At 38.5% G+C, this 27,321-nt stretch overlaps 1 protein-coding gene across 2 annotated transcripts in view; it reads right to left on the bottom strand.

Annotated features, from left to right (window-relative positions):
* Window positions 1-27,321, bottom strand: part of Adam2 (ADAM metallopeptidase domain 2) — a 68,743-nt gene that overhangs the window by 13,255 nt on the left and 28,167 nt on the right. Inside the window, exons 9-15 of one of the 2 annotated variants that reach the window (XM_013514227.1) lie at window positions 26,605-26,771; window positions 25,511-25,592; window positions 19,212-19,348; window positions 12,821-13,004; window positions 10,122-10,220; window positions 9,814-10,006; window positions 6,784-6,892 (exon numbers count right to left, since the gene is read on the bottom strand). In XM_013514227.1, the coding sequence (XP_013369681.1) occupies window positions 6,784-6,892; window positions 9,814-10,006; window positions 10,122-10,220; window positions 12,821-13,004; window positions 19,212-19,348; window positions 25,511-25,592; window positions 26,605-26,771 (971 nt within the window). The remainder of the gene's footprint in view (window positions 1-6,783; window positions 6,893-9,813; window positions 10,007-10,121; window positions 10,221-12,820; window positions 13,005-19,211; window positions 19,349-25,510; window positions 25,593-26,604; window positions 26,772-27,321) is intronic. The other variant, XM_005373747.2, reaches the window with a different exon arrangement.

The following is a 27,321-nucleotide window of genomic DNA, read 5'->3' as shown; positions in this document are numbered from 1 at the left end:
CTACTTTACTTTCCAGCAGGTTAAGAGTTTCTGTTTTAACATTTTGATCTTTGATCCTTTTTTTTTTTTTTTTTTCTGGTTTAGTACATGGTGAGAGACATGGATCTAAATTCAGTCTTCTGCATGCTGATAGCCAGTTATCCTAGCACCATTTGTTAAATTGGCTCAACTTTCTCTAGCTTATATTTTTGGCACCCTTGTCCAAGATCTGAGAGCTGAATGTGCCTGGGGCTGTTTCTGCATCCTCTATTCTCTTCCATTGACTCACACGCTCATTTTTGTGCCATTATGGCTTGTATCTAGATGTCCCCCTGCCAGCCTCATGTGGATTGTATCTAGATGTCTGCCCCAAAGCCTCATGTGGTCATAGATTGATTTTTTTCAGAGGTGGCTGGATCTAGAATGTGATGCTGGGATTAAGAGTGTGTGATTACTAAGTTTGTCCACTGATTGATTTGGCACCACCCTAAGCCAGGTAGCCTATATAAAAGGGGCAGAAAGAAGCTTCTATTGTCACTTATGGCTTGCTCACTTGCTTTGCTGTCTTCTTCGCATTGTGGACTGTTTCTTTTCTGAGATGCCTGTTCTGCCACACCACCCTGCCTTGGAGCCAGGCAATTGTGGACTGAAACCTCTATTAACTGTGAGCTAAAGAAACCTTTCCCCCTTTAACTTTGGGTGTTCAGTATTTTGTCTCCGCAACAAGAAAAGTGTAACTAACACATGTGCCAGTGCTATGCTGTTTTTATTACTATAGCTTTGTAATATAATTTGAAGTCTTGGATTGTGAGGACTCCTGGTTTGCTTTTGTTGCTCAGGATTTCTTTTGCTATTCTGAATCTTGTTTGTTCCACATGAATTTTAGGAATTATTTTCTCTAGTTCTGTGAAAAATGCTGCTGTTACTTAGGTTGGGATTGCATTAAATCTACCAGTTTTTGAAGGATGGCCATTTTGATTATATTGGTTTTGCCTATCCAAGAACAGGAGATATCTTTCTACTTTCTTATGTCCTCTTCTATCTCCTTTTTCAGAGTACTGTGGATTTCTTTGTAGAGGTCACTTTCTTGGTTAGATTAGTATTGGATTTTTCCTAATTTTTTTCTTGATGATTTCATTATTGGTATACAGGAATATGATTGGTTTTTTATCCCTTTTATTTTGCTCTAGCTAATGTTTTGAGGACTGCATTAAATATGAGTGATTGTCTTGTTCCTGATGTTAGAAGGGAAGTTTTCAGGTTTTCCCCATTTGATATGATGTTGGCAGTAGATTTGTCATAAGTGGTTGTTATTAGATTGAGATTAGATCCTTCTATAACCATTTTCTTCAGGTTTTTGTCATGAATAAATGTTGGATTTTTTAATTGAAAAAATAAAACAAAATTTCATAACAAAATAATAGGAGAATAACAATACACTGCATATTGTTATCTTCAAAGTAGTTACTCAAAGTACAACATATGGGCATAAAAAATTCTCCAAATGATATTAGTGCAAACTTTTCTTTTCAATGAACTGAGAGAAACTAGTAGTATAATTATGCTGTTTTTTTCCTTTTCCCTTCCAAACTTTCCCCCTTCTCTCACTCTCATTTCTCTTTCCTTTTGAGCAATTTCTTCCCATTTCACAATATCTATTGTACATTTTGGTCTTTATTTACTCTTTCAGTTTTTCACACCAGGGAGACAATAAGAGGTTTGCACATGTGAGTCTGATTTATTTTACTTATGAGTATGGTCTGAAGTTGCATCCATTTACCTATAAATGTCTCAAGTTTATTATTCTTTATGGATGAGTAGTACTCCATTCTCATTCCTCAGTTGATGGGAATTTGGATTGTTTCCCAGATTTACTGTGCTGCTATAAACATGGGTGAACATATATCACTGTGGTATGCTGTTTCTCATTCTTCCAGGAAGATACCCAGAAGGAGAATAGTTGGGGTGATAGTGGACATCCTTTTCTTCTTCCTGATTTTAGAGTAAAAGCTTTCACTTTTTGACCATGCAGTATGATGTTAGGTATTGGTTTGTCACAGATGGCTTTATCAGATTGAGATAAAGGCCATTTTTTCCAGTTTTCAGAAGTTTTTTTTTGTAAGGAATGGGTGTTGGACTTTGTCAAATGCTTTTTCTGCATCTACTGAGATTATCATTAAATTTTTGTCTTTGGCTTTGTTAATATGGTATATTACATTTATTGGTTTGTGTGTATTGAACTATCCTTGCATTCCTTGGATGAATCCCACTTGGTCATTATGTATAATCTTCTCGATGATTTGCTGCATTCTGTTTGCGAGTATCTTATTGAAGATTTTTTTGCATCTATGCTCATTAGGGAGATTGTTCTGTAGTTTTCTTTTTTGGTTGGGTCCTTCTCTGGTTTTGGTATCAGTAGTACTTGCTTCCAGGAATAATTTTAGAATTATTGCTTCCATTTCAATTTCATTAAAGAGTTTTAGCTATTCTCTAAATTCCTTGTAGAATTGAACACTGCATCTGTCAGGACCTGGGCTTTTTTTGTTGTTAAGTTTTTAATTACATTTTCAATTTCATTGAATGATATTGGTTTATTTTAAATCTTTATATTTTCTTGATCCAGTTTTGGAAATTCATATGTATCTAGGAATCTGTCCATTTCTTCTGTGTTTTCCATTTTATTGGAATACAGATTCTTGAAGTAGATATTGATGATCCTCTGAATTTCTGTAGGATCCATTTGATTTTCCACTTTTTATTCAGAATTGCATGAATTTGAGTCTTTTCTTTCCTCTTTTTGATGAGATTGGCTAAGGGTTTATTAATTTTATTTAATCTTTTAAAGAATAAACTCTTTGAGTCATTGATTCTTTGTATTGTTTTCTTAGTCTCAATTGCATTAATTTCTGCTCTTTGTAATTTCCTTTCTAGTATGAGGTTTGGTTTTTTTTCTTTTTTTTGTCTTTTCTTCCAGTACCAGGAACCAAACTCACGACCTTATGCTTACCAGGCAGGCATTTTGCCACTGATCTAAGTCCCCAGCCTGAGGTTTGGTTTTGATTTTTTCTTTTTCTAGAAGTCTGAGATTCAACATTAGGTTGCTTACTTGAGCTTGCTCTGTTTTCCTGACATGAGAATACATCACTATAAATTTCCTCATAGGACTGCTTTCATTGCATCCTATATGTTCCAGTATGTTGTACTGGCATTATTGTTTAATTATAGATACTGTTTAATTTCTTCTTTACTTTTCTCTGTGACCCATTGGCTGTGCAGGAGAGTGTTGCTTAACTTCCATGTGTTTATGTAGTTTTTGTGGTTTCTTTTGCCATTGATTTCCATTTTCATTGCACTATAGTCAGAGATTTTGCATGGGATATCTCAGTCCTCTGCATTTACTTATGCATGTTTTATGGGCGAACATGGTCTATTTTGGAGAACATCACATGTGCAGCTGAAAAGAATGTGTATTCTGATTTTGTGGGATGGAACATTCTGTAAACATCTACTAAGTCCATTTGTTCACAGGTTGGGTTTAATTCTGATATTTCTTTGTTGATTTTTTGTCCAGTTGATCTATCTAATTGTGAGAGTAGAGTATTAAGGTCCTCCATTACAGTTGTGTTAGTGCTTATTTGATTTTTTTTTTTTTTGTTTTGTTTTTGGTCTTTTTGAGGCAGGGTCTTGCTGTGAAGTTCAGGCTGGCCTTGAGCTCACTTTGTAGCTCAGGCTAGTCTCCAACTGTCAACAATCCTCCTTTTTTATTTTATTTTTTTGCCTTTTTGAGACTGGGTCTCACTATGCAGTTCAGACTGCTCTTGAGCTCATTTTGCAGCCCAAGCTGGTCTCAAACTTGCAATGATCCTCCTGCCTCAGCCTTCCTAGTGCTGGTATTACAGGCATGTGCCAGCACACCTGGTTAGTGCTTATTTGATTTGTCATGTGTGTTAATATTCGTTTTATGTAGCTGGGTGGGGATACTGGTATTTGGAACATATATATTTACGATTGTTCTCTCTTCTTCTTGGAGTTTTCTCTTAATAAGTATGTAGTGACTTTCTTTGTCTCTTGATCAGTCTTGACCTGAAATTCATGTTGTCTGCAAATAGAATAGCTACTCCTGCTTTTTTTCTTTTTTCTGATTTTCTGTGGCATGGAGTACTGTTTTCCACCCTTTGACTTTCAGTTTATGAATTTCTTTTTGAGTTAAATGTGTTTCTTCAATGCAGCATATTGTTGGATCTTGTTTCTTGATGTATTCTGCCAGTCTGTTTCTTTTGATTGGTGAGTTGAGACCATTTACACTGATGGTTATAACTGATATGTATTGGATTATCTTTTTCATGTTATTGTCCTGTGGTTGGTTCCCAGTCTTCCCCTTTGTTTAATTGCTTGCCCTCCTGGTGGCTTCTTTCTATTGGTGCTCTTGGGCTTGTGGTCTTTGTTTTCTCTTTCTATTATATCCTTCAGAGTATTCTGAAGAGCTGGTTTGGTGGTCATGAATTTCTTTAGTTGCTCTTTGTCATGGAAGTGTCTTATTTTTCTACTGATCTTTAAAAGAAGTTTGAGGGATTGGAGGTTACTTTCTTTTAAGGCTTGAAATAACTCATTCCTTGCTCTCCTTGGTTTGAGGGCTTGTGCTGAGAAGTTTTCTGTGATTCTGATGTGATTCTTTATAGGTGTTTGTTCTTTTTCTCTAGCCTCTTTAAATATTCTGTTCTTGTGCACAATTTCTGGCATCTTGATTATATGTATGCTTTAGTGTAGATTTATTTGGTCATGGCTATTTGAAGTTCTATATGCTTCATTTATTCGTATGTCAATTTCTTTATCCATGTTTGGGAAGTTGTCTGCCATTATTTCTGTGAAGAGTTTTTGTGGGTTTTTCCTTATGTCCAGCTTTCTCACTGACTCCAGTCAATCTTATGTTGTTGTTCTTTGCTTCATCTTGTAGCTGTGGGATTGACTTTTCATGGTCTCTTACTGGCTTCCTTTTTTTTTTTTTTGTGCTAGGAATCAAACTCATGACCTCATGCTTGCCAGGCAGACACTGTGCCACTGAGCTATATCCCTGGCCCTCTTTTGCTATTTTAAAGATATCTTTCTTTTCATGGCTGCATGCCACAATTCTATCTTCTAGTTCTGATATTCTATCTTTGCCTTATTGAATCTGTTGTGTATACTTTCACTAGAGTTTTTAATCTCCTGGATTTCTGTTTGGATCTGTTTCATGGATTCCAATTCTCTGTTGGGCATTCATGGTTTCCATTGTTTTCCTGAGCTGCTCTACTTGTTTGATCTGTGTCTGATTTCATGTCTTTCATTTTGATTGTCACTTACTTTAGCACCTTAGAGATTATTTTTTACTATAGCCTCTTCCATTTGTTTTTTCACTTCTGTTGCTATCATTTCAGAAAGTTCCTGGTGGTTGACTTCTGATTTCCTCTATTTCATTCTGTTCTAGACTTGTCCTGATTGGGCTGGGAGTCTAGGATTGCATTTTGCTTCTGTGTCTTGTCATTTTCTGTTCTTTATTTTATTTTGTTTCCTGTGTTGATGCTTGTAGATATCTTATGGTAGATAGTTTTATCCCAAGTATCAAGGCTTCCCTAGGATATGTCTGTTCCTCAGGGATGTCTTCTAGCTGCAGGTGGTTCTTGGTCTTTGTGTCTATCCCAAGGACTGACCTTCCCAGTGTATCAAGGATGTGAAGTTGCTATCTATTTAGCTCAGCAACTATTCCTTTGGTACTGGACTACAGTGATGGTTATGACCCCACACAATCACAGTGTTTTCATACAAGGGAGAAAAAATGATTATAATAGAGATTACATCCTGGCTAAAGTAGTACATTTAGCAGTAACAGTAGTGGCTACTGAAAAATGGTGGTAACTATTAACCTGATACCTTTAACCACAGGAGCAAATTCTACAGTTATATAACAAAATCCATCACATATAAAGAACTTAGATGCAATGATTTCCCCTTAGTGGAAATCATTTTGCTCTGGTGTGTGGGAGGGGGTAGGAGGGAGGGGGGCAGACAGAGAGATGAATAAGGTTAAATATAGCAGGAGCAAGACTGAGGGGCAAAGGATGTGCATCCAACTTTAGGAAACTGGAAGACATAGGAGGGAAGGAATGGAAGGGAAACCAAAGTAACATTGAAGTGAACCAGAAGGAAAAGAGAGAAATTTTAAATCATCTCAGATGAAAGTACCGTACTTTCACTTACAGTGAAAGTATATTTACACAAACTTTATGAAAGTATCATAAAATCAAGTGAGATGGTTGAGGAAAGAAAGGAAGAAAATGAGTAGAAGAAAACAAAAAGAAATGTTAGAATCTAAATCCTGAATGAGAAAAGAAAGAGAGCAAGAAACAAAAAACAAAAATAATCACAAAAGACAAAATAAGACAAGGCAAAACAAAACAAAGCTCAACCAGACAGAATAAGGAAAAACAATCAAACAGAGAAAAATAATAGTAGTAAAACTCCTCTGTTGTCTATAGTTCTGTGGTAGGTCCAAGTTGGATCCCAGAAATGTGAGTATACTCCAGCCAAATTTGCAGTGGGAGATAGCATGCAAAATAAAAAATAATTACTGATGGGTAACTGACTTTTGTGTGGTGGTAAAATTTAAAGGATAACTTGGGTATGTGAGGCAGATAAATATAGCACATCTCTGCATCTACCACAGTTTTATGTCATGGTCAGGCAATATCTTGATTACATACAACCTTAATTAACCATGATATTTTCAAATACAAAATAGCAGACATTCTCAGATTTCCTAAAACATACTCAGGTGCACATGGTTTGTATATCCCAGGGCTGACTATACCACAGTTTCCAGAAATATCATTCTTAGAATTAACTTCTTGAAAACACTCATCTGAACCAAATTCTATATCTGAAAAAAAAATGTTGTTAGTCACATTATGCATAGAGTACTTCAAATTAAAATAACTAATGAATATATTTAAAATTCTGAGATGATTTAAAATATACCATACCAAATAACATCATAACATAAAATTAAAAATAAGGGGCTGGGGATTTAGCTCAGCGGCAAAGCGCCTGCCCAGCAAGCGCAAGGTCGTGAGTTCAGTTCCCGGTACCAGAGAAAAACAAAAAACAAAACAAAACAAAACAAAACAAAAATTAAATTAAAAATAAGAGTTAGCCTTAAGATCATATAAAACCACTTCCATGAAAATATTTAAAAATTGGAAAGACCCTTGCTTATTACCCATACAAGCACACTAGGTATATTTTAATATAAATCACTACATGCAGTTTGACTTCTAATTTTAGTAAATCTATAAACATAAGTCTATAAGTGCATAAATTTTTAAACATATAATCCACTCACTGGTCAATAAACTTTTTGCATAAACGTCTTCTCAAGTCAAGCCAATACCCAGTCATCTTGCCTCATCATAATTTCCTCAGACCAAAAAAGAAACCTTGACAGCACAGTTGGTTCATTCTCACATTTGTCTCCAATCTATGTACATAATCTGTTTCAGTTCTCATAAGACCCAACCTACTTAAAGAGCAGTTTAATTTTTATAACCTCCATAAGCTCTCCTTTAAGCCAAAAGCCTTTAAAAGGGATGTTTGACTACTGTATTGTAACTCAGGTAAAACCCCTAGAGTCACCAGGGAACAGAACACTAATTATCTTGTTTCAGGGCAAAGCTGGCAAAGCTGGTAAAGCTGGTTCCGGGTGAAAAGAAGACCAAAGCCTGAGAGTCTTTCATAGAGGTTAGTGATTAAGCTAAACTCAGTGACCTTCCACATATGGCTGGTTCCTTCCTCTGGGCTGTCTCCTGATTCTAAAGGTGAGCAAGTCAGCAGATTAAAATAGAACTACTGTAAAAGAGAAAAAATCTTTCTATAATCTCTGTGTTGTGGTGACATATATGCCAGCATATGGCGTGTGTGGGGGTCTCAGTGAAAATATCAAAGTCTCCACAGAAAATCCTGAAGACCTACACTCTAGAAATGAGGATGCACTGTATGTAGACTGATCTTGTGTAAACTCTAACTAAATCTCAAAGAATATTAGTTATCAACAAAAGTCATACCCCATTGTCCCCAGTATAAGACCTACTCAGAAAACAAGTTCTAACAAGATTTTAGAAGAGAAATTAAAATCATGCTAGAACTTGTTTTCTGGGTAGGTCTTATTTTGGGAGCAACAAGGTATGAATTAAGGTGACTGTTATCTCATATTTCTAGACAGGAAAAAGATGGATGGGAGCATCTATATAAGAAGAGCATTTAGATTACAAACAGAGCTTTTCAAGCATAATAATTAAAGATGGGAGACAATGGAATGATTTTTAACTGGAAATAAATCTTTGCCTAAAATACCATTCAAAGCTGGGCATGGTGGCACACGCCTATAATCCCAGCACTCGGGAGGCTGAAGCAGGAGGATTGTCATGAGCCAAGGCCAGCCTGGGCTACATAAGTGAGTTCAAGGCCAGCCTGCACTACATGGCAAGACCTTGTCTCAAGAAAATGGGGGGCTGGGGATATAGCTCAGTGGCACAAGTTCCTGCCTGGCAAGTGCAAGGTATTGAGTTCATTTCCCGGTTATATATATATATATATATATTTCAAGAGCAAATAAAGCAAAGACAGCTAGTTATATTTATCCTCCCTTGCTTCTTGTGTGTCTCAACAAATATATTTCCTGTAGACCTATAGTTTACTTTTTGATATGCTATTCCTGTTTAATTCATCTGCTTAAGAGCATATCATTCATATTCTTTATTTCACTTTTAAATTTTTAGTTATTCACTTATTTGATTCTCCATTTTGACAGATGAAATGTTCTCTGCGTGCAAAGTGAAGCTCTGACACATGTATAGAATGTCTTTTAGTCAAGGATGGGTTCTAATTTTCAAGACCAAGTTCTGAGTGGGTCTCTGTGGAAAATGTGGCCTGTTTATCAGCTCCACCCTTTATCCCTCCAGCCTTTGGGACTCTGGAAAATTCTGTTCAGCTCCTTACTGTGGACAGTGGAAGGTTTTCCTGATGCGCTTGTTCTCTCAGCAGTTACTTCTCTGTTCCTTTCAAAGGAGCAGCTGCCCCAAGAAACAAGAGTGAGGTGTTGTCCTCCCCTCCCTGAGCAGCCCTGTCACATGCTTGGTGGTCTGCAGCACTTCCTTGTAAAGTTTTAAACTATTTTCCTCTGTTTTGATAGTAGAAGGTTTTTCCTAAATGAACTTAACCAACCATTGAGAACAGAGGGTCCCCCTTTTGTTTGGATGAGGTCTATTTTTAAAACAGCTGTACAGAGATACTGCTACAGAAAGTGGAGTTAATCCAACGTTCAATTCACGGCAGACATCATCATTTATCTTCTGAATGCCCTTTTAAAATACATTCCTTTTCCTCCATATCCAATATCCATTGTGTCCACCAAAGACTGGAACCCAAATTCTTATAACTTTTGTTGCATTTTCTTATATGTGAATGTTATCTTTGAAATTTATATACTTGGTATTGATATGGAATATACATTGACATATAGCTTCTGCTCTTGATTTTTTTCCTACCTATTTTAAAAAGACCACTGCAATATTGCTGAATGTTAATGAGTGTCAATATTAATCCATGCCCTAACAGCACATTAGGCATCTAACCTAATTAAAAATGAAACAGTATGTGATATTTACTAGGTGGCGACTAATGTGTTTGAAGTTCATTTTGGCTTCCTGTGCTGCCATTCACTTTGATTATGAGTGAAGCATAACATCTACTTCTTTTCAGTGTCCAGCCAAACACATATATAGAAAACCAAATTATCACAAATACCTGCACTGAATAGTTCTACACACTGAGACTTCCCACTCTGACACTTCCCCTGCATGCAGATCCATCGTTCACCTCCGCATTTGTTCCCGTTAATAACGTAAATATCTTCTCCACATTGTATAGATGAACCGTTGCAGTGATCATCAAAGTCACACTCATCCCTGGCAGGCCGGCATATCTTTCCTTTCTTGATCTGATGGGGTGTAGGACATTATATTGAATAGAGCAGAATGTGAAGGTATGAGAACGATAAAGCATAATAACTTTCATCACATAGGCCATGAGATATTTTGAAAAAAATCTCTTACCTCACAGTTTTCACAACACGGGCCATGAGCACATTTTGCAGAGCTTTTCAGTGTACATGTGGCATATTCGCAGCAGACAGGCTCATTGCTTTGGCACTCCTGGAAATCAAATGCTTTGAAGTATCTTTCAAACTTTCTTTACATTGGATACATTTTATTTTTATTTTTTTGGTACCAGGGAATCGAACTCATGACCTCGTGCTTGCCAGGCAGGCTCTGTGCCACTTGAGCTATATTCCCAGCTTGGATGCATATTTTAATGGTGAAAACATATTGTATGGTACACAGATAGACACTTGACTTCAAAAGTTAGCAAACAGGAAGAAAGGTCACCTATTTATTAACAGACATTTATCGATTATCTACAAAGTGTTAGATCTTGGTGTTCTTTAAAAAGATATTTTAAAATTAAGTTTGGCTATGTTGGTAATAGGATTCTCTGGGATCATAGCCAAGACACTGACGAGATCTCTGGTTCTGGCACACAAATATTTGGTTAAATATAAGATGTGAGATAAACAGAAGTTATGATCTAAAAATCTTGTTGTAGTGACAAGTTCTTATTTGATCCTTTTGAATCTACTATACTTTTGATATTTCAATATTTTATGGGATAGTGCAAGTTCATTTCATTTTTAATTCCCTAATGAAGGTTAAACTGATATTATATCTCACGATGACTGAAATTGCCACTTTTAAATCATTAATCCATGCGTCATTGTGTCCCTTTTAATCCTGAAATTTGTCTATATCCTATAAATCTATTTTTAAAATTTTTTATTGATAAGGATAATAAAAGCAACACATAAGAGAAGGTTAGCGAGACAATACATTCACACACACATACATACACCACCATATGTTCTAAATTCCCAGGGCTTTGCACCAGGGCTTTCTCCTAATTAAACCAGCAGTAGCAGGTTTAATTAGGGGAAAGTTTCAACACACTGCACAAAGACATATCATAGATTTCAGTAGTCTTAATATGATTTACAGCAAAGCATTCACCAGGGCACATATTTTTCACGGCTAGCCTGACCAATAAATTTTACTGCTTTTTCTGTGTGTATGGAATTCTAGAGGGGAAAGAGATTAGTGTGCTCAGGACTCAAATGACATTTAATGTAGCTAAGATACACTACAGTTAACTATTAGTGAAACCATTTAAGGTGTTTCCATTTAAACCAAACTACACTACAGCAAGTGGGTGGGAGGTGGGGAACAATTTGTTTAAAACACATTACCCACCCAGAAACCTAGAAGCATACTTTTCCTGTTGGGGAGGGCACACATGTGGGACCCTAGCCATTGTGTAGAATACTGGATCCTATGCAAGTCCTCCTGATTTCCAAGTCCACAGCACACACTGTAGGTATAATAAAGATCACTCATTTCATCTCTGCTTTTTTCCTCACTTTGTAGTATCTCCATCTTTACTCTTTCCACTACCCTCCAGCCTGGCACATTTATCTAGTTTTTGTGGTTTGAAAAACTGTCTTTGCTTACATGTATTTCAAATCTTTTTGACTACAATATTGACCTGGATTAAAATATTCAAAAACCACAAATGTGTCCCCCTTCTATTTTCTTATTCTACAGGGAAAGTCTTACATCTCTCTATCTGAATGGCAGATTTTAGGTCGAAAAGAAATTCTAGGGGCTGGGGATTTAGCTCAGTTGCAAAGTGCCTGCCTGGCAAGCACAAGGTCATGAGTTCGATTCCTGGTACCAGAAGGAAAAAAAAAAAGAAAAGAAATTCTGTGAAACAGTATACTCAGGAAGAGGAGAACCAATGTAGATCAACTCAGGAATAAGATTAGTGACTTTGAGAACTACCTGTTAGGGAGATTAGAATGGCGGTTATCAGGAGAGCTGTGGGGAGGGAGAAATAGAGAGATTATGACCCCAAAGTACAAAATTTTAGTTATACAGGCTGAGAGACAGCTCTGGAAATACAGTATAATGTACAACACAGTGTGACTCATGGTTAATGATATTCTATTATATACTTGAAATTTGCTACAAGGATAGATCCTAATTGTCCTCACCAGAATAATGAGAGACAGAGAGGGAGAGAGAGAGAGAAGAAGGAGAGGAAGTAAGAGGATGTAAAAAGAATTACGATATGTTATATCATGTACTCCCCAAGATGAATGTAATCATATTGCAAACATAGACTAAGAAAAATTTTATAATAAATTAATAATAGAGTAATATATCTTTTATTTGTAAAAGAGAGTGAGCAGTGAAATTACTGCTTTGTGAATTAGCTTATGGTGACTATTTTATAATGTATACATAAACAATCAAGTCATACACCATAAATATTTGGTTTTTGTTCCCTCAATAAAACATTAAAAGCTTTCTTTCAATAAAACTACAATAAAAAAATAAAACCAGCTTATTAGTGAATCCGTGCAGCAATACCTAAGTTCACCTGTGAATTTTGTTTAAGTCCTTCTATGTCTTCCTGAAGGCCTTTGTAGAAAGAAGAGTGTAATCCTTGAAGGAAAATGACAATGCACCACTACCAAAAGGGGCTGTGGATGTAGCTTGGTAGCATAAGCACTTGTCTAGCAAGCCTGAGGTCATGAGTTCGATGCCCAGTACGAGAAAAAAAAAAAACACAAAAAACACAACACTCGCAAAAGTAATGAATAATTGTGGTGAGATTCTGCCACAACCTTTTTGTCACCAACCTCCTCTGTTCCACAGTCGCAGGCTTCGCCTTGTTCCACTATGCCATTGCCGCAGATAGCCGACTCCCTGTAAACAGGCTCCAAATGTGGCTGATTCTGAAGGCACTGAGACATCTGCTTGGTCAAGAAATGTGCAAAAGCGTCCATGCTGCAGTTACTGAACATCTTCATGCCACCAGAATGACTGAAAATACACCAAAGTTCGAGTTTTGGGGTAAGCGTTTCCAGATAATGCCTTCCCTTAGAATAAAGCTATTTAATTAGCATTCCACCACAGACCTAATTCTCAGCTGTGTTCATGTCAAAATCTTTCATTTTCTTGTGCACAGTAAGCCAATTGTGCAGTGACTTAATATTAAATTTTAAAAGTCTTTTAGGAACCGATTAATAAAGTTTTATTGTTCTTCCATTACACTTACTCATGACACGCTTGAACCTTATAAATTGCTCTATTTTTCTTTGTTTCTTCCTTTCCCTGATACCACTTTTCAAATGTTAGAATACCTCTTTATTCTACCTATCTTTGGTCATGTAATTTTAGCCAATTCTATAGTATTTAAAGAACACACCGGACAGCTCAGATATTTGTTCCTCTAACTCAAACTTACCACCCAAACCCCAAAGTCCAATACTTGGTTTTTCACTTCGTGTTCCTTCTTGAGCTTATTTCACAGGCAATTTAAATTTAAGCTGCCTAAACTCTTGATGACTTTTGCTCAGAACCTGATGCTCACAAAGGATAACAATGTTTTAGAACATGCAATCTTCAGCCGGTCAAAAACACAAACAAAAATCTAGCCTATGTCACTTATAGGTAGCATGCCCTTGGGAAAAGGTATTTAAATTATATGTGTTGTATTTCCATCTTTTCTTTACAAGAGGGCTGTGAGACTATATGACTTGTTTTTTTTTTTCCTGGTACCGGGAATTGAACTCATGACCTCGCACTTGCTAGGCAGGCACTGTGCCGCTGAGCTAAATCCCCAGCCCCTGAGACTACATGGCCTGTAAAACATTAAAAATGTGCCTATATGCATCATATACTATTAGTACTTCCAAGCATAATAAAGGGAAACTCCAATTGGCTAGTTGACCAGGAACAAATCTTCAGGTTATCTTCTCTTTCTCACCAACCTCATAGCTGTCATGAAATACTACTGCTCCATCTCCTAACCACGTCTAAAACACCTTCTCTGTACCAACCACCTCTTGTCAGCCTTCCCAATCTCTCAAAACAGGTTAATGCTGTAGCTTCTAAAGGGTCAAGTATTTCTGTTCTTGTCCTTTACATTTTTTTTTTTTCCTCAAAGCACAATTAAGAATGTTCCCCCAAACGCTGATCAGTTCAGGTTACTTTTCTGTTTATACCCAGCTAGAATATCTCAATCACTCAGAGTAAGATCTCTGAGCTCATTTTCCTCTTCTACCCCAACTCATGCTGCCCAGAGAGGTGGCCTTTTTGCTGTCCCCACTGCCAAATATTTAACTACTTCTGCCTGGAAAACTTTCTCTAAAAACATGTTCATAGTTTTTGTTCTTCTTCATTTCAGATCTCTGTCCAAAATTTACACAAATAAGATGATATTTCCAAGCACACATTTAAAATATCATCTTCTTACTCCTCTTTACTGATGTTTCTTTTTTTCTTTAGAATATTTATCAACAATTGGAACATTAATAACTGATTTCTTGATTGCTTTTTCCTCATTTTTGACTTTTTTTTTTGGCTCCAGGGAAAAAGCTGTTCCAGTTGTTTAGTTTACTAGCATGGAATGAGAGCTCAGTAATTATTTTTTTTTAAATGAAAGAGTACATGATTGGAACCATCTGTGTAAATAATTTCTTTGGTTTTTAAACTTATGTTTTTTTATTATCCTCAATATTAACTTTGTTTAAGAACTCATTACCAGGCTTGGCTTAGAGGCTCTTTAGTTAAATATATAACTTTCTTGTACAGATCCCACTGATTTTTTTTGAGGCAGGGTCTCACTATGTAGTTCAAGCTGGCCTCGAACTCGTAGCTATCCTCCTGCCTCATCTTCTGTGAGTGCTGGGATTACAGGCATGCATAATCACGCCCAGCCCCACTGATTTTTAAAAGAAAATAAATATTGTAGAAAACTCAATGACAAATTAATTAATTTTGATGAAATGGACAAATATTAGAAAAATAAAAACTGAAACCTAAATAACCCTATATCATAAAATTATTAAACACCTTCCCCCAAAAAAAGAAATCCAAATCTAGATGGTTTCACTGGTGAGTTCTATCAAGTAATTTAGAAAGAAATAATAACAAATTTCCAAATCTCTTCTGGAAAATTAGACAGTGCCAATGTAACCCTGATAAGTGAAATCAGTCAAGAGTTACAAGTGAAATCCACCAAACACCAAACCATTTACACTTAGCAGTTTCTCTAGGAGGAGGAAAAAAAGAAGAAACACTGAATTTTGAAAGATTCTAACCGTGGTGGGAATAATTCCTCACCCTTCCCAACCAAATCACTTGTTTTCAAAATTGCACAGTGACTACCTTGGCAATATGCAGGGGTGTAGAGGAGCCAAAGAGTTACCTAGGCTTAAGAGGTTCCAATCCATTTTATCATTTTGTTACCTTTATAACTATAAAGATCAATGCAACAGCGTCACCAAAAATGTACCACCCACCATTGTACAAAGAGAACACTATATTATGGTCAAAGATAAATAAAAAAGCAATGATTATTGCTCAACATTATTAACATGAGCCATATAAAATGTCATGTGTCTTTGTCTAGATTAACCAGGAAAAATATCTGAGGCATGAACAGAATAGCAGGAACTTTTTGAGTTTTGGTCTTAGGAAGCAGTAGTAGTTGAGTCAGGATAAAGGAAAACAAGGAGGAAAAATCAGTGTAAGTACATGTTACTGAGTTAGCAATAGAGGCTGCTTCCTGCCAGGCCTTCAGAGCAGTGCACAGGACAGCCAGCCAAAAATCTCCCTCGGACAGCCAGGTGTGGTGGCGCATGCCTGTTGTTATGGTTTGTGTGTGGATGTCCCCTCAAAGCCTCATGAAGTCATGGGTGCAGGCTACTAGAGTTTAGGACTGATCCACGGTCCAATGCTGGGATTATGGTTGTGAGTGCCACACCTACCTTGGGGTGGGCAGCCTGCATACAGTATAAAGGAGGGAAAGAGGCTTGTTCTTCCAGCTGCCACTCCTCCCTTTTGCTCTTGTTGCTTTTTGCTGTTTTCTGCAGCCATGATCTCTGCCATGTGCCACCCTGCCTTGGAGCCAGCTGAGTATGGACTGAAACCTCCACAAACTATGAGCTAAATAAATCTTTCCTCCTTTAACCTTGGGTGTTAGGAATTTTGTGTCAGCAATGAGAGACACCTGTAATCCCAGCACTCAGGAATTGAGGCAGGAGGATCACTGTGAGTTTGAAGCCAGTTTGTGCTACATAAGTGAGTTCAAGGCCAACCTGAACTGTATAGTGAGACCTTGTCTCAAAAAAAAAAAAAAAAAATTGTCCCTGGATCACCAGGAAGTTGGTGCTCCACTGAAGTGGTTGTTCTTGTGGAGGGACTCCTTTCTCTTTAGGGCTTGTCTTTTGGGTGGCCTCGGAAAGAAACTGACAGCTATCAAAATGTGGACTAAGTATCTGAATGCCTCTTCTGGTGTAAATACTGTCTGGTGAGAACTGAAAATGAGATCTAACCATCTACGTGCAGTTGCTCCTGGGTATCCATGGGGAGAGTCTGGGCCCCCTGATGGATACTCAAATCAAGTCCCTCATATAGCATGGAATAATATTTTCATATAACATGTACACACCCTGGGGTGTTCGTTAAAACATCCCTAGATGATGTATAATGCCTAGTACACTATAGACGCTAGGTCAGGATTTTTTGATTAGACAGGAATCACTCATAGCGCCTGCATTACGAAGTCTAAAATGAATCTCTGTGTGCATATGTTGGCACGTATGTGTATGTTTCTGTGTATTTATAAGATGATAACAAGGGGCAATCCTGAAATTGTGTCTCCATAACAACTCCTGTGTTGCTCGGGAGGACTGTGACCGGGCCAAATGTGTGATACAATCAGGCTCCTCATTTTCATGGGATTCAGCTTGTGTCTTCCTGAAATTACGGCTAACGCTGAGTCACCATTAGCCATAGAGATGCCATCTTTATAGATTTGACTTGTTTGACCTCATTCATGCATCACTCAAAGGCCGTGTTTTTCATAACATTGAAGACCCACATCTGGTTAGCTATATATATGCGTGTGACTGTATTTTAAATCGGTAATAGTGATTCACCCATTCAGATAGGCTTTGAGGCACTTGATTTTCTCCACTATTCAAGATTCTTAAGGTTTGCGTTCTACCGCAAAATGTGATTTGCATTTAAAAAATAAAATATTCTAACCTTTTGAGAGAACAAAGTGACTGTTAAAAACAGATTTCCTTCAAACAGAATTATGTGTTTCTTTGTTATGTGTTACGTTGTTACACTAGAGCTTTTAGGAAATTATGACAAGAAAAAAAAAAATCTATATGTGTCTGGTACAGACACTTTGTTTTTGCAGTGCTAGGGGTTGAACCCAGGGCCTTTGCAATGAGCTACATCTCCAACCCTTTTCCACATTTTTAAATGTTGACAGTCTCAATAAGTGGCTACGTTGCCCAGGCTGGGCCTGAACTTTCAGTTTTCCTGCCTCAGCCTCCCAAAGTGCTGGGATTACAGGGGTGTTTTGATCCATGATTGACTGAAACCACAGAGGTAGCATCCATTGACAGAGAGTACCAACCGTGCTTAGTACCACTCTACATAAACTCACGTGCTTCTTTCTCACCTCTCACTGTCTCTCAGTGTCCAATTGTACAGCATCAAGTTCTTGATACCAAGTCATTTGTCATAGCACAGGAGTCTATTCTCTCACACCAGGACAAAGAGGAAAGCCACATGCAGATCGGCTCATGGGCCATTTACCATCCCCTGCTGTCCTTAGGTCTCAATCTAAGTGGACTAGACTATGTAACATTTTTTCTTTTTCTATTCTACAACTAATATATTAAAAGAAGACTGAGATTTTCTTATGCCTTCACTAACTTTAGGGAAGCTCACGAGGATGTGAAGTGATTGAGAAATACGGGTGCAGTAGACGTAGGGGACCTGGGATCATGTTCGTGACATTCACCAGTGCTATCTGGACCTTCTCTAGCCTGCCCTAGATATACCATTTTGGTTGTCAGGCAGATCGATCGATATGCTTATTTGATCTTACAGTCCTGTAGATCTGAAAATATCCAAATGATGGGGAAAGTCTTCAGCTTTGGTGCTACAGTCACTGTTACATTTCCTGGATGCAAGCTCAGCCCCGTAAGGGCACAGCAGAGCTGCGATGGAGCTATAGCCTGCACTGCAGACAACTGGTATTTGACAGAGTTTCCCTGTGCGCCTAACCTACCGGTAGTATCTTTGGCTTCATTGTATCTTAATCACTCTAAGGACCAAACACCAAGCCTTCTTGTCCCACACGCTGGACCTGCTGCAATGCCCTTCCAACTATGTCCTTTCTGCCATCAGATAATTTATTAATCCAACTTGAGCATAAAGAGATGTTGTAGGTAGCACTTATGAGGCACCTATTTTGATATGGGCTCCTCTGCCCATCGGAGCCTGAGGTAAGAGCTTGGGTACAAGTATTTTGAGGCAGCAAGAGAAAAGCGATGGAGAGAATGAGACATGAGGTGCTAAAGGCCGCGGGGCCTCAGTCCCCTAAGATGTTTGAGAGAACTATCTGTCTAGTAAAGAACTGTCCAGGAACTGCTCTCCAAGAACTGTCTGTCTAGAAAATGAAAAAAGCCTGGTTCCCCCTGTCGTGGACAAGACAGTTTCCTTAAATCCTGTGGCTGCTTGGTCTCACTTCTTCAAACTTTCATAATGGGCTCTGAGAAGAATGAGGGGAGAGCAAACAAATCCCCTAGGCCTGCAGGCATGATAAGTTTTATTCTCTCCGCCCAAGCGGAACTCCACATCCCTCAATCAGTAGAGGCCAAGTCAGCTGGACCAGGGCAGGAGAGAAGAGATTCCTGCAGGCTACAGCACTCATGTACCTACTGCAAACCAGCATTTCATCATCAAACCAAAGATTATTAGAGAACACGCAAGTTAACAGGGGTAAGTGTAGGTAGCTCACACATGAGAAAGCAGGTGTGACACCAGATTGAGAAAGAGTGGGATCCCTAGGCACGGCACACGGCCCTGGAACACGTACTTTGGGCTGCGGTCATTGGTCATAGCTGATATTTATCTGAACACCTGAAGTTTCCTTAAACTTAATACACCAAACTACCTCAATGCAGAATATATATTAGATATAAAAGTTAAACTCCTTACATTGCTGCCGGGTCCATTATGCAGACAGCTCCTGGGCAGTGACATCGGTTAATGTCATCGTAACCGATTCCCATGCTCAGGCTCAGTAACTGAACTAAAATAATTCCAAAGGAGTCCAGTGTTATGGTTCTGGGGTACTGAAAGACAAACCACAAGTGTACATGTGCACATTACCTGCTTTTCATCTGTTGTCAGAACAATGCAAGTGTTAAACATTGTCGCATAATAAAATGGGATGTATTATCCACAGAAGTGCCACCCATATTGGCCTGACTGAATACAAGTGTCATTTACAAACATGCAAAAAATGTAAAGCAAGATCTGAAGGTGTAACAAAATGCAGGTGGATGACTCATTTGGTGGCTTCAGACCAATGAAAAACCCACCCACACAACGTCCTTGACATACGCAACAAGAGTGGCGGTCATTGTGTCCCACGCACAGAAGGAAACCTTTAGAGACTGCTCCTGAGACACGTGCGTGCCATGTTGTGAGCAGGTACATTTACTTACATTAGGGTAAAAATGCCCGACAATATGAATGCTAACACCTATCAGTTGTCTAACCTTTATTTTCAAAATTAAATACTTTGTTTTTCTTTTTGGAAAAGCAAGATGCTTATTGCAGTACGTTTTGACCCTACAAAGACACGGGGGTTTTGATGAAACACCTGTCACGGATGCCTTGGAATACCTCTAATAACATTTGGATGAGCATAGTTCTGGATGTGGTTCTAGCCAGGACTTGGGATTTCTTCTGTCTGACTCTCTTAAAGCAACTTCTCCTCCTTGTCCACCTTGCACTCTGTCACTTTCCAAGAGCAGGACACAGATGGATTTTCCCCGAGGGTTCCCTCATCTTTTGTTTTCACCTTCATGCAGAGTGGCCTCATGGGAAGGCAACAGTGTTGTGAGCGTGACATGTTTATTACCATCACTGCCAGGGTGGATCCTCAAACCCTAGCCTGGAGGCCCACCTTCGACTGCGACCCTGCAAAAAGGCTCCCAGCTGCCCTTCAGGTCCAGTGCTGGGGCACTGTGACGTCCTCACACCTTGCACACACACTGATAAATAGCTCATCCATTTTCCACCTTGGAATGTACCATTTGCTTTCATAGAGAAAGGGGAGGTAAGGAGAAGAAATGGAAGAGGAAAGAAAGAATAATGACATGGGGAAGAAAATGAAAGATTCTGTTGAATTTTGAGAGTTTAGATAGTAGTATAATACCAACAGGGTTATTGTAAATAATCTTGTTTTGAAGATATTGTGGAAAAAGCCTAGCAACTAATCTATCTTGAAATCTCTCTCTCTCTGTCTCTCTCCTGTTTTATTTTTATCCTTTATAGTTTAATGAGGTAGAAATATCATTCCTGCTAATGTCCCTGGAGCAGTGTGTGTAGAAGCTGGTGTTTTTTCCTCCAGGTACAATGGCTCCTTTATCCCTGTCCTCCTCCTGGCACACAAAGTCCTGTCACGGTATGGCAGGGCCAAGATAAGGTTGCATATCTGAGATGACATTTCCTTAAATTCTCTTGTGACAGTTGACGAAATCGTCTATCAGTCAGCTTGGCCTGCCGGAACACGGTACCAAAGACAGGGTGGCTTCCAGTACAGAAATTGGTATTCTTGCAGGTTTAGAGAATTTCACGTTTCTTTAAGTCCAAGACCAAGGAGCTAGCAAGGCTGGTTTGTGGTGAGGTCCTTCTTCCTGCCTGTGTAACGCTGCCTTCTGCTGTGTCCTCTTGTGCACGTGGTAGGGGGCTGCCCCTTGCATCTGTTCTCTTCTTTCTTGCATGCTAGTCCTACAGATAAGAGCCCGGCCCTGGCCCTCATTTAACCTTGATTTCCTTCTTACTGGCTGCAGGCCCAAATGCAGCCTAACCCTTGGGGTTAGGCCTTCAAGACAGGAATTTTTAAAGGGACACAATTCAGCTCATGTCAGACTAGTATGAAAAACTCAAGAGACTGAAGTGTGAGAATTTCCTATAGGACTTTGTTATTCTTACTTCAGTTTTGAAAATAAAGTGAGGAAAAAAAGGAAAATCATATTCAGTATTGTATGTTAGTCGGACTTCCCTTTGTTGGACAAAATACCTGAAACTTAAAAGAGAAGAAGAGGTTTATTTGACTCCCTGTGTTAGAGGCCCTGGACCTAACTGGCTGGCCCCAAGGCAGAAGAGTGGGGTGGAGCAAAACTGCTTTGTTCATGGTGACCGGAACAAATACAGATTCGAAGGCCAAGCCTCTATGACCACCCAGATACCCGCAAAGTGTGCTTTACCAATCCCCTGGGTGGTTCTGAAGCCTTCAAGTTACTTAACTGTCACATACTGGATTTTCAATATTTTAGGCCAAAAAATGTCAAGCAAGCAAAGAAATTTCTTTCGGTAAACAATATCTGCCTGAGACAATAGTTTGTAAGTAATAATAATTGTGGATAACATTTGTTAAGGCTTCTGATTTGCTCATCGGCAGAAATTGATAAAATAGTAGGTACTTGGTAAAACTTCTTTTGCTGCCTAACACATGATTACTTTCTACAAATGACCCTGCCATGTAAGCTTTGCTGAAACTTCTAGTCTCTAGTTTTAGGAGTCTGTATACTGTCAGATAAATAAGCAGCAGAGACCACCAGGCTCGTGTAAAGGCAGCATGGCATGGAATTTATTGTGCCCGGGTTCAGACAGAGAGTGGGATAAAACCTTCTTCCCCAAATAAGGAGAAGTGGGTCCCTTTTATAAGGATGGAGAGAAGGCAGGGGACATTAGGCGGGAACAGATATCCCAGCGAATATCTGTGGTTAAAGTTTTCTGGTAATCTTGCAGCTCAGTGGGCATACCCAGTAATCTCTTCTGCTTATTTTCAAGTCTTTCGTATTTTTCTCGTAGGAGTTAGAAATAGCAAATATTTTCTGGTGTACTCAGACTGAAAAAATCATTTATCTGAAATTGATATTTAATTTTTTATTTTCTACTTGCCTATTAGCTCTAATAACAAGTTAACAAAGGCTTTACCAAGTCTGTAGAGCTTTTTAAAAATCTGTGCCTCAGCTTCACAGCCTTGACTAGATGACGTCGTTATTTCTACTCTTCTTCATATTTACCACTAGGGGGCATAAGTGCATGTGTTTTATGCCCATACATAATCATATCAGCTTGTACGTGTATATTCATGAGAAATTCATTAATTATCCAAGTATAATTATTTCCACTAGTAGCTATTTCAATGTCTGCATTATATATTTTCTAAGAATTGTGTATATGCCTACATGTGGATTCAGGATTATTATATGATAAATGCTAATAAAATTTTGCTCCATCCTAAGTAACAAAAACTTAGAAATCATACAAATTTTCATTTGAAGAATATTTTGATGTTTTATATCATATGAATACGTAGTTTTTTGTGTGTGCTGGAAATCAGACTCTGAACTTTGCGCTTGCCAGGCAGGCACTATGCCACTGAGCTATATCTCTGGCCCCCATGAATTTTTTTTTAGTTGATATTTTCTGGCCTTTTTTTTTTCCCTCTAGGGTTAAAATTTCGGTAGCATTATACTCAGCAGATCTGAAATTTATAAAGAGAAATCAATTGCATAATTTTGAAATGAAAACATTTGTATTTCCTTTGATTATCATCACTTTGGAAATATTCAAGACTGAAGCAGTCTTTAGCTTCCTGACTTTTAAATAATTTTATCTAGCACATACACTGAGTGTCTTGAAACAGTCTTACATATATGTGCATATACATGCATATGGTTTTTACAAAAGCCACATTTATATGTGTGTAATTTGCCCTTACTATGTGCATATCCCATGTATTTGTGACGTGCACATGCATGTGTGTAAGACACACAACTATACCACCATTGCCCTGAACAAGACTTGAATCATTTTATCACTCAGGAAGTGCTCCCCACCAAGTTTCCAGGGGTGGCCATCCCCTAAAATCTAACTGTTATCCGGACTCTGGTACCGTAGCTGATCTTTATTTGCACTTTGGCTTCATAAAATGGCACCATGGGTATTTATTATTTTATTTCTTGAAAACTATTAGTTCTGAGTAGTTTTTCTGATTCTGTGAAGCAGTAGATGATCTCAGTATCCCACAGTAGGTTTACTGGTTTGATGGAGAAGAGGACACAGTATTGTCAAGATGTCAATCTACTTCAAAATGACCTACAAATGCAACCTGAAACACATAAAATCCCAGTTTCTGTTGAAATTGACAAGCTGATTTTGAAATGGATGAATACTTCACACAGTCCTGAAGAATACAGGTGAGTAAGGTCTATGCTACTAATTTTGATGATTTACTGTAAAGTAATGGTCATTTAGACAACATGGTGTTGGAAGGACAGGCACATAGAACAGTGATCATAAAAGATTCCAGAAAGAGGTCAGCAGTACGACCATTTTTTCTATAATAAAGGCCCTGCTGTAATTTTTTGAAGGAAAAAAATTTAAATAAATGATCACGAAGCAATTGGCAATCTGTTGTGAAACCCTTTCATTTTGCTATTTTCCTTCCACTGTTGGTGTGTAATACTTTCTCTTCTTTTTTGACTTTCTGTGAGCTCCCTTCAACAGGCTTTACTTCTCTTCACCAGTCGTTGAAGCATGAGGGAGCTCGGTCAGATTCTGCGGGGAATCCAGCAATAAAAACGGTACTGTGTTGTCCACTTAAATTTCAGAGAAAGAGCAGATTTCAAGCGCTCTCCCCATACATAAATGGTGACTATGTTCAGCGATGAATGTGTTAATTAAGTTGGCTGTAGTAACCACTATGTAATTATAGGTATAACGTATAATCAGCTTGTCAGAGACCTTGAATGGTCGCTGAAATGTTTTTAAATTTAAAAAAGACCCTGTGCTGCCTGGCCTGATGGCGGAGGCCTGTAGTCACAGCACTATGAGGATGAGGCAGGGAGACGACAAGTTTGAGCCCATTCTGGCAACTTAGCAACTACTGAGACCCTGGGTCTCAGCCTTTTTAATTTAAAAGAAATTAAAAAGGCCTGCAGGTGTAGCTCAGTGTGAAGCCCTTGGGTTCAATCCTCGGTACTGAAAAAGAATCGTATGCTGATTATTTTCACTTGCTTCTACTCAACCAAAAACCACTCGGACTGTAGTTTTGTGTACAAGCTTTTAGGGAGAAATAGAGCATGAAGACTACAACCCCTGGTGGCATCTCATGGTCCTGGAAGATTAGGGGGAAGGAGGGGTGAGTGGGTGTTTGGTCATCCGAAAGCAGAGCTTCTGCTACTGTCTTCGATGCCTCTCCCCCTTGGACACTGGCTGCTGCTGATTTTCCAGTGAAGATTGTGCAGTGGCTATTCCAGAAAAATGTGGGGAATAAGAAAAAGTACTGAGAAGTCTTCTCTGGTTGTTCCCCTCACCAGGGGGACCACTGTCCTTTGCCCATGAGGACACACTTCGCAATCCCCTGCGGGTGGTCCTTGGTGGCAGCCAGCCTTCTCCGGAAAGCCTGGTTCTGAAGTTGTGTCCTGTGAGCCTTGTCCAGCTTTGGAGACCAGATAGAGCACTTGCTCACAAACAAAAGCCAGCTTTTCCAAACTGGGGTTTATGAACTTGAACGATTTTCATCTCCATTTAATTTATAGCTTCACCTGGCTTCACTTTAACTTATTTTCTAGAACAAGAATATTATGCATCGCTTGTCTGAAACCAGCAGACAGGGTCCAAACACACAAAAAGTCACAAAAAGCAAGTTTTCTCTTTGCCAGAATAACCATACAATTACAAAATAGTAGGGGGGAAAACATACCAGTGTCAGGTACAACTAAGATGTCCCACTAAGGTAAATAAATAATGTCAACTACGGCCTTTGGTTCTCCTCTGTTCACTGTGTCCTGTGCAGCGTCTTTAAGGTGATTGATAAATAGACCCAAATGTTTTAATCTGGTTCATAATAAAGTTAGCTAGATCATCAGGCAAATGTACCAAATCTAGGCTTTCTATTAAAATACATGCAAGGTCAAATATTAAGACTATGAAAATTGATAATATCATATTATAATAATGCTAAAATGGGTCACTACTTTAACAATTGCTTAAAAAGTGTACCTGGACTCATGTAAAATTTTTATATGGAGTATGATCAATGAGGAGTCCTTATAGGTTAAAGTTTGTCACCATTAGGGACAAGAATCCTTAGACTAAAGCAAATTTACTCTACGTAGAAACAAGAAGGGAGGGAAATGTTTCATCTTATGCTCTTCACGTAGCCGTCTCTCCCCTATAGACTCAGCCCAACAGGTGAAAGCATACCGTACCAGGGCGATGCCTCCCCCGTAGTCCTTGTCACACATCATTCCTTGAAAGATGGCACCGATGTAACTGGGGGCTTCTCTGTAACTTCAATTTCACAGTGGGTCAGAATCACATACTTTTGCCAAAGGAAACCCAACCAATCCCCAGCTTTCACAGGATAGATTTTAATTTTGTGCACTGCTATGAAACTCAGATATGTCCACCTACCACTAGTGTCAGCACAGCTTAGGGTGTGGCGATTACGTGTTTCTGCATCTTTTGAAAACAATAGCATCGATTTAGAAAAGCAAACACAAAATGCCTTTTCATATGTCTTCCTATAACATAATGATGGTTTAAGTACATTATGTGGTGTCTTCTTAGACTACAGTGACCTAATCCCTCAAAATAAATATGATAAAAATAAACAAAATTCCTTAGACTGAGAAAGTTAAGACAATGCAGCTGACAAAGTGGATGAATCCTCTAGGGACCACAGCCTCTCTGTTTAGCTAGAATCAGCCCTCCACAGCCATTCAGAGATGTAGTGTCTGGACGGACAAGACAGAAGACTAAAAATACAAAAGCTTTTACATTTTTACACGTAATTCTTTGTATACTACATATATTTGGAAATACTGATAAGAGAAAAACAACGAGCTTATTAAACAGAGGGCCAGGCTCACACGCTAAAAACTTCATCACAATGCGGTTATATTAACTTTGTGTTATGTTGAAAGGTACAATAATGTTTCTATTTCTTGGGGTTTTTCAAATATTTGGACAATGAAGTCAAGGAGGCTGCACTCCTAGAGTTCAGATAACAGCTTACTATTGATATTGGATGCACATCTAGAGACATTTAATTAAGTGGTGAACAATCTGGCGTATAGTCCAAAATTGAAAAAGTAAGCTTTCATGACAAACCACTAGATAAAGTGAAGGAGACCAAAAACTGTGCCATAGATACAGTGCTAGGGCGAACAATAGTCACATGGTGGTGTATATCAGAAAAAATGACAGAAAGTTTTACCTACAGGCCTGCCAATTGCCAGAAATTGGATCAAACTGGTATGTTCTCTTTGTGGAAACCTTAGTAATTCCAAAAGATGCTTACACAAGTAAAAATGCCATATCATGTGGACGCAGAACAAGGTAAGATTTCTTCCAATTTTGAAATCTGTGTAATAACTCATTCACATCTCCAGTGGTTGCAATTTTGTTCTCATCTATCCAAAGCTCCAGTGAAGCCAGAATTACGGTAAGATTTAAGGAGCTAAAAAACTAAAACGGAACACAAATAGAAAACATGTTTAAACAACATGGCCTAAATGGGTTTGCTAATGTATCTGTGATAGTGAACGATGACACATATTAAACAACTCAACTGTAAGACTGGCCCAGATTTTTCTATTAATAAGGAAGTAGTAAATGGGGCCGGGGATATAGCTCAGCGGCACAAGCGCCTGCCTGGCAAGCCCAAGGTCCTGAGTTCGAGTCCCAGTACCAAAAAAAAAAAGTAGTAAATGATACTAACAATACAAATATTAAAATTTAACACTTTGAAAGGCTGGCACTTAAGCAAGCCCCATGACAAGTGGATTATTTAATTTAATCCTTACAGTAACCTAACTGGGGCTGGGTGTGGTGGCACACACTGTAATCCCAGCATGCTGGGAGACTGAGGCAGGAGGACTGCAAGTTGAAACACAGCCTGGAAAATTTAGGGACTCAGCAAGATCCTGTCAAAATAAAAGGGGGTGAGACTGGGGATGTAGTTCTGTGTTCAACCTCCAGTACTGCCAAACACAATTTAAAAAAAAAGTATATATAT

This window comes from Chinchilla lanigera, unplaced genomic scaffold, assembly GCF_000276665.1.
Source record: "Chinchilla lanigera isolate Chin_1 unplaced genomic scaffold, ChiLan1.0 scaffold00002, whole genome shotgun sequence".
In the NCBI taxonomy this organism is placed as follows: Eukaryota; Metazoa; Chordata; class Mammalia; order Rodentia; family Chinchillidae; genus Chinchilla; species Chinchilla lanigera.
This window is presented reverse-complemented; position numbering and strand designations above follow the sequence as displayed.